The 7492-nt window shown below is 41.6% G+C and overlaps 1 protein-coding gene across 1 annotated transcript; it reads right to left on the reverse strand.

Moving 5' to 3' along the window:
- Positions 1–1826: 1826 nt before the first annotated feature.
- Positions 1827–2294, reverse strand: LOC102825380 (ubiquitin-40S ribosomal protein S27a-like). The gene has a single exon (XM_006866143.1). It carries the CDS (start codon positions 2292–2294, stop codon positions 1827–1829), a length of 468 nt encoding a protein of 155 aa, XP_006866205.1.
- Between the last annotated feature and the right edge of the window lie 5198 nt (positions 2295–7492).

The following is a 7492-nucleotide window of genomic DNA, read 5'->3' on the forward strand; positions in this document are numbered from 1 at the left end:
TACAAAGTGGCTGTACCATTTTGTACTCCCACTAGGAAAGTATGAGGCCTGCCACTGAGTTTGCAACTCAGAATACAATGGGGTTTTCCCCTTCTCCGTTTGGATGTTATACCTCAGTGAATACCACTGAAGGTCTTATTAACAGGGCTAGCCGCGGTTGCCCTGGCAATCAGTTGGACACCTCAGGCTGTTTCACGCGGATAGATGAATGGATGGATGCCCAGCCAGGTCTCCCTGACCCTGAACTTATATAATTGCTTTGTTGGAACCTGAATGTTGGCTTTTCCATTTGTCCTCATTAAATTCCATCCTGTTAGTTTTGATTTAACCCTTCAGCTGGTCCATGCCAGATACTGCATTAACTTATTCAGATTTTAGGACAACCTTGTAATGGAGCTACCTCATCCCCATTTTAGAGACAAGAAAAATGAGGTGCAGATGGGTTAAGTATTTTGTCCAAGTCAACACAGCTGCAAGTGACAGAGCAGGGTAATGTGAATCAAGTCATCATGATCATAACTACTTAGTCTCCTGCCTCTTTTTGGCTTCTGACGTAATCTCCTTCTATCTTCTAGTCATCTGCAAACACAATGGGTATGCCACTATGTCTTTATTCAAATCATTGGTTAAAACAAACAAACAAACAAACAGGCAAAAAATCTATGGACCAGACAAGTCCAGAGCCAAGAACAGAGCTTGGTAGAATGCCTCTCAAGAGTTCCTTTTGGGCTGGCCTTATTCTAAAAACCCAGTTGCCACTGAGTTGATTTTGACTCATGGTGACTTCCTGTGTAGTCACGGTAGAACTGTGCTTTGTTGGGTTTTCAATGGCTGCTTTTTTGGAAGAAGATCTCTGGGCCTTTCTTCGAAGGCAACTCTGGGTAGACTCCAATCTCCAACCGTTTTGCTTAGCAGCTGAATGCATTAACCATTTGTACCATGTGGGGACTATGGTCTTATTCTATTTACCAGTAATCTTTGACGGTGATAAGTGGGACAAAACTGGGATCCAACTGTGACTCTCCATCATGATCTCAGGAGCATTTTATGCCAGTCCCCAGATTTACCATCTCAGGCATCTGAGAAAAGAAGGGAAAAGAAGGTAAAGCTGGAATAGCACTTGCTTCAGCTCATGTGAGATTTCAGTGGTCCTCCATAGCCCCTGGTTTTGTCCTAGTGTCAGCATGTTCTTAATAAATGCTTGTTAATTATTATTTCACAATTTCTCCCCCATCAGACTCTCTCCCTTCTCAATGAAATGATTCTGGCCAAAGTCCCAGTGACTCTGGTGCTGCTACAGCCAGTGGCCAGTTCTCGGTCTTCATCACGCTTACTTGATCCATCATCAGTGTTTGGCATGCTTGGTATTGTTTTTTTCATTTGGTTTCTTATTGGTAGGTGCTGTCAAGCTGGTTCTGACTCATAGTGACCCCATGTAGTGCTGTGGGTTAATGCGCCAGACTGCAAAGCCGTTTGAACTGCAAGGTCAGCGGTTCAAGCTCACCAGCTGCTACTTGGAAACCCTATACAGGGTCTCTATGGGTCGGAATCGACTCGACAGCACTCAACAACAACAACAACAACATACAACAGAACAAAACACTGCCCAGTCCTGAGTCACACTCCTTTCTGTGTTTGAGCCCATTGTGGCATCACTGAATCAATCTCCTTGAGTATCTCTTCTTTTTCACTGATCCTCTATTTTATCAAGCATGATGTCCTTCTTCAGAGACTGGTCCTTCTTGATAACATGTCCAAAGTATGTGAAGCATCTTGTCATCCTTGCTTTTTTTTTAAGTTCATGTCTTTTATTAATTCATACACAATTACTTGTCTTCTGGTTTATTGAAGCAATAGGTCAGACAACACTTGCCACAGTAATGTCTATCAAAATTGCTGGCCATAAAAACGCCAGCACCACATTCATCTGAAGGACACTCCTGACGAAGGCGACTAATTTTGCCATTCTCATCCACCTTGTAGTATTTTAGGACAGCCAGATTAACCTTCTTCCTCTTATGCTTATTCTTCTTGGGAGCAGTGTAAGACTTCTTCATTTTCTTAGTGCCACCACAAAGTCTCAACACAAGATGAAGAGTGGACTCCTTTTGAATGTTGTAGTCAGACAGGGTGCATCCATTTTCCAGTTGCTTGCCAGCAAAAATCAGTCTCTGCTGATCAGGAGGAATTCCTTCCTTATCCTGGATCTTGGCCTTTACATTTTCGATTGTATCCGAGCGTTCGACCTCGAGAGTGATCGTCTTCCCTGTTAGGGCTTTTACAAAAATCTGCATCTTGGCGGCGGTTCCATCACAGATGGCAGATCTGAAAAGCCATCCTTGCTTTTAAGGAGCATTTTGGTTGTACTTCTTCCAAGACAGATTCTTCCACTCTCTGGCAGTCCATGTATAATCAATATATTTTTTCCCCAGTGCCTTAACTCAAATGTGTCATTCTTCTTTGGTCTTCCTTATCCATTGTTCAGTTTTCACATGCATATGAGGAGATTGAAAATACCAGGGCTTGGCTCAGGCTCACCTAAGTCCTCAGAGTGACAACTTTGCTTTTGAACACTTTAAATAGGCCTTTTGCAACAAACTTGCTCAATGCATGGTTTCTTGACTGTTACTTCCATGAGCATTGACTGTGTGAAGTAAGATAAAATCCTGGACAGCTCCAATATTTTCTCTATTAATTATGATGTTACTCGTTGGTCCAGTTGTGAAGATTTTGTTATCTTTAAGTTAAGATGTCATCTATACTGAAGGCTGTAGTCTTTTATCTTCATCAGTAAGTGCTTCAAACCCTCTTCACTTTCAACAAGTAAGTTTGTGTCATTTGCCTATCTTAGGTTATTAACTAGTCTTTCTTAAATCCTGACAGCATGTTCTTCTTCATATAGTCCAACCTCTCAGATTATTTGTTTGGCATACAGATTAAATAAGTGTGGTGAAAGGATACAACCCTAAGATACACCTTTCTTGATTTAGTTTCTTGAACCCTACATTTTCCCGTTTTTTTTCCTCCCTCTACTTCTTTAGATTCCATCGCAGTCTCTCTTCTTATTCCTCTGCTCTCCATCTCCTCCATTATTAATGTGGGAGGGCCTCAGGGTACTGTCTTAGTCCTTATATACCCTCCACTCATCCATTCATGTGCTAATGACTCTCCAATGTAAATCTTCAGCCAGATCTTTCCCATGTATTAGCCTACCTCACATCTCTACTTGGATGACCAATTGACACTCAAATTCAGCTTGTCAAAAGATGAGCACCTGATCTTCCTCCTCAGACCTACCCCTCCCCATCTTAGCTCCTGTTAACGCCATCCTTTTTATTGTTTGGGGTCCAAACCTTGACTTCATCCTTGCCTCTTCTCTTTCACATCCCACACCCAATATATCATCACTTCATATCGACTTTACCTTCAAAAGACATCCAGAATCTGAGACTTACCACCATGCTGGCCCGAGTCACCGTCACCTTTTCCCTGGATTTCTCCAGTACCCTCCTAACTGGTCTCCTCAGCTTTAGACCTGCCACCTCCAATCTATCCCCAACTGACCAGCCAGAGGGATTATTTACTGATTAGTAATCAGATAAGGGCAGATTTTTCCTCCAAACCCTTTGGTGACTCCTTATGTCACTCAGAGTCAAAGTCAAACTCCCTACAGTGCCCTACAAGACCCTACATGATCTGACCTTTGCATCTTCTCTGCCCTCAACTCCTGCACTCTTCCCCTTATGCCCTTTGCTTCAGTCACATTAACCTTCTTACTGTTCCATGACCAGGCCAGGCACACACTCACCTCAGGGCCTTTGAACTGGCTATTCTTTTTCTCTGGAATTCTCCTTCCCCACATATCTACATGACAAATTTCCTCACTTCTTTCTTGATATTGCTCAAATTCATCTTTAGAAAATGTCTATCAATAAGCCCCTATGCTGTTCTATTTTCCTCCTGAAGTACTTTTCACTGTCATGATATTATGAACTTTATTTACTTTGCTTATTATTTTTTCTCTTACTTCTACTAGTAATCCTAATTCAGGAGGGCAAGAATTTGAAAATTTATTTTTAATTTTTTACTTTTGTTCACTGATATGGTTCACCTAGAATGGTGCTTGGTGCATGTAGGGACTCAATAAAAACTTGTTATGCGAATGTCTGAATGAATGAAGTATGGTAATTTGGGAAGGAGCCTCCAATCTAAAAATGGGTTGGAGTCAAGAAAAGATGGGTCTATGCTGAGTACAATTAGTCAATCACTAAAGGACAGATATTGTATGAGACCACTGCTGTAAAAAGTTAAGAAAAGGTTTTCTTGAAACATTCTGTGATGGTTACGGGGTGGGGAGTGGGGGAAGTTAACGGGTTAGAGGGTTAACATGAGTGACAAGGCAGGCAATATACAACAAGAGGGAGGCTAGCAGAGGAAAGATGAAGGTAGCGGGAGACACAGGGAGGAATGCAATAGTTACAGTGAATAGAGTAAATACTGTTTCTGATAGTACATGAAAGGAATTGCAATCATTGTAATGAAACAAAGTATATAATTATTTGAATGTAAAACTGAAGATCGACTTTGTGAACTTGCACTCAATTTACAATAAAAAGTTTTCAAAGGAAAAGGAAAGAAAAGAAAAGATGGGTTTCTAGCAGATATCATGGACTGTACAGCAGCCACCTTCTTCCTCCTGGTAATTCTCCCCACTTCAGTCCATGTAGATCTTCTGGGGATAACTCTACTTCTTATTCCAAGAGGGGCAATGACTGTGGTTTGGCCAGTCAGTGTACTCTGCTCTTCAGACTACAGTGATTGGTTCAGGATTGGGTACATCTCAATGGTTGGGCCAATGAAACTGAATCCTGAGACTTTTGCTTATACTATTGGGTTAGGGATAGGAGACCTGGTAACGTAGTAGGTTATGAGTTGGATTGTTAACCACAAGGTTCCTGCTCCTGTAAAGATTTACAGCCTTGGAAACCCTGTACAGGGTCTCTATGAGTCAGAATCGACAGCACACAACCCACTACCCCCACCACTGGGATCTGGAAGGCTTCTTTTCTTATAGCTGAATAAACTCAGAACTGTCTTGGCCATCTTGTCACTTTGTTGGAAGAGTCTGCCTAGGAATGAAACTAATATAGTGAATACTGGAGTTGGAGAAAGATTGTGTTTGAGAGCTTAGAATCAGTACTACTGAAGCTGGATCTACTCCTGGACTTTTCATTTACATGAGCCCACTCCCCCCCCCTCTTTTCTTTTAATAAATATTGTGAATTGACTGAAGGTTTACAGAGCAGTTCATCAGTTTTACATTCAGCAAACCACACATCCTTTGCTTCATTATGATGATTGCATTCCCCACCATGTACCAATTGTTGTTAGGTGCTGTTGAGACGGTACCGACTCATAGAGACTGTATACACAACAGGACAAAACACTGTACCAGTCTCACAATTGTTCCTATGCTTCAGCTGCTGCCACTGTGCCAATCCATCTCGCTGGGGGTCTTTCTCTTTTTCTCTGACTCTTCACTTTACCAGGCATGATGTCCTTCTCCAGGGACTTGTCCCTCCTGATAATACGTTTGCATTATGAGAGATGAAGTCTGGCCATTCTGGTTTCTAAGGAGCATTCTGGCCGTACTTCTTCCAACACAGATTTGTTTGTTCTTCTGACAGTCCATGGTACTTTTAATGTTCTCCTCAAACACCATAACTCAAATGCATCAGTTCTTCTGTGGTCTCCCTTATTCACTGTCCAACTTTCTCACGCATATGAGGTTATTGAAAATACCACGGTTTGGGTCAGGGGCACCTTAGTCCTCAAGCTGACATCTTTGTTCTTGAACACTTTAAAGAGGTCTTGTGTGGCAGATTTGCCTAATGCAGTTGTTGTTGTTGTTAAGTGCCGTCGAGTCGGTTCTGACCCATAGTGACCCTGTACAAGGTTTCCGAGCTATAAATCTTTACAGGAGTAGAAAGCCTCATCTTTCTCCCGTGGAGCAGCTGGTAGTTTCGAACTGCTGACCTTGCGAATGGTTCGCAGCCCAATTCGTAACCACTATGCTACCAGAGCTCCTTCGCCTAATGCAGTAAGTCATTTGATTTCTTGACTACTGCTTCTATGAGTGTTGGCAGTGGATCTGAGCAAAATGAAGTCTTTGACAACTTCAATATTTTCTCCATTTATCTTGATATTATTTATAGGTCCAGTTGTGAGGATTTTTGTTTTCTTTACATTGAGGTGCAACTCATACCAAAGGGTTGGTTGTCTTTAATCTTCATCAGTGAGTATTTTAAGTCCTATTCTCTTCCAGCAAGCGAGGTTATATCGTCTGCTTATTGCAGGTTGTCAATGAATCTTCTTTTAATCCTGATACCATATTCTTCTTCACATAATCCATGCACCAGTTGTTGTTATTGTTGTTAAGTGTCGATGAGTCAATTACGACCCAAGCAATCCTGTATAGGATTTCCAAGGAGCAGCTGGTGAGCTTGAACTGCCGATCTTGCAGTTTAAACGACTTTGCAGTCTGGCACATTAACCCACAGCACCACACCATGTACCAGTAGTCAACAGAATTTATCTATTTCCTTTAACTCTTGCACTCCTCCCTGTGTCTCCTGCTACCTTCATCTTTCCTACCAACCTTTCTCTTGGTGTATATTGCCTGCCCTGTCACCCATGTTAACATATGTCTACCCTCTAGCCCATGAATAACAGTAATTCCCTGCCTCCCCCAACAAACTTCATAGAATGTTTCATTTAGCAAGAAAATCTTTTCTTAATTTTTTACAACAGTGTTCTTTTACAAAATTTATCCTTTTGTGATTGACTAATTTCACTCAGCATAATGTCTTCCAGGTTCATGCACGTTTTGCGGTGCTTTGCAGACTCATTGTTATTCTACAACATTGCTTAATATTCCATTGTGTGTATGTAACAAAGTTTAGCCATTCTTTTGTTGATGGGCATTTAGGTTTTCTCCATCCTTTTGCTGTTGTGAACCTGGGTATGCATACATCTACCTGTGTCACAGCTCTTATTTTTTGAGGATATATACCAAGTAGAAAGATTGTTGGGTCATACCATATTTTTATTTCCAACTTTCTGAGAAAGTGCCATTTCCCACAGTGGTTACATCATTTTATAATCCCACCAGCAATGTAGGAGGGTCCCAGTCTCTCCACACCACTGCCAGAATTTGTTTTGTGTTTTTCCATCTTTGCTATTAGTGCTGGTGTAAGATGGTATCTCATTGTTGTTCTGATTTGCATCTCTCTAATGGTTAGTGCCACCACTTGTCCGTCAGTTGTCGTACTGTGGTGGCTTGTGAGTTGCTGTGATTCTGAAAGCTATGCCACTGGTATTTTAAATACCAGCAGGGCCATCCATGGTGGACAGGTTTCAGATGAGCTTCCAGATGAAGACAGACTAGGAAGAAAGAGTGACGAACTACTTCCAAATATTTAGTCACTGAAAA

The sequence above is a fragment of the Chrysochloris asiatica genome, unplaced genomic scaffold, assembly GCF_000296735.1.
Source record: "Chrysochloris asiatica unplaced genomic scaffold, ChrAsi1.0 scaffold00087, whole genome shotgun sequence".
Taxonomy (NCBI): domain Eukaryota; kingdom Metazoa; phylum Chordata; class Mammalia; order Afrosoricida; family Chrysochloridae; genus Chrysochloris; species Chrysochloris asiatica.

What these genes read in the sequence shown, in the direction of transcription:
- LOC102825380 (XM_006866143.1), bottom strand. Translation starts at nt 2,294, where the DNA reads ATGCAGATTTTTGTAAAAGCCCTAACAGGGAAGACGATCACTCTCGAG.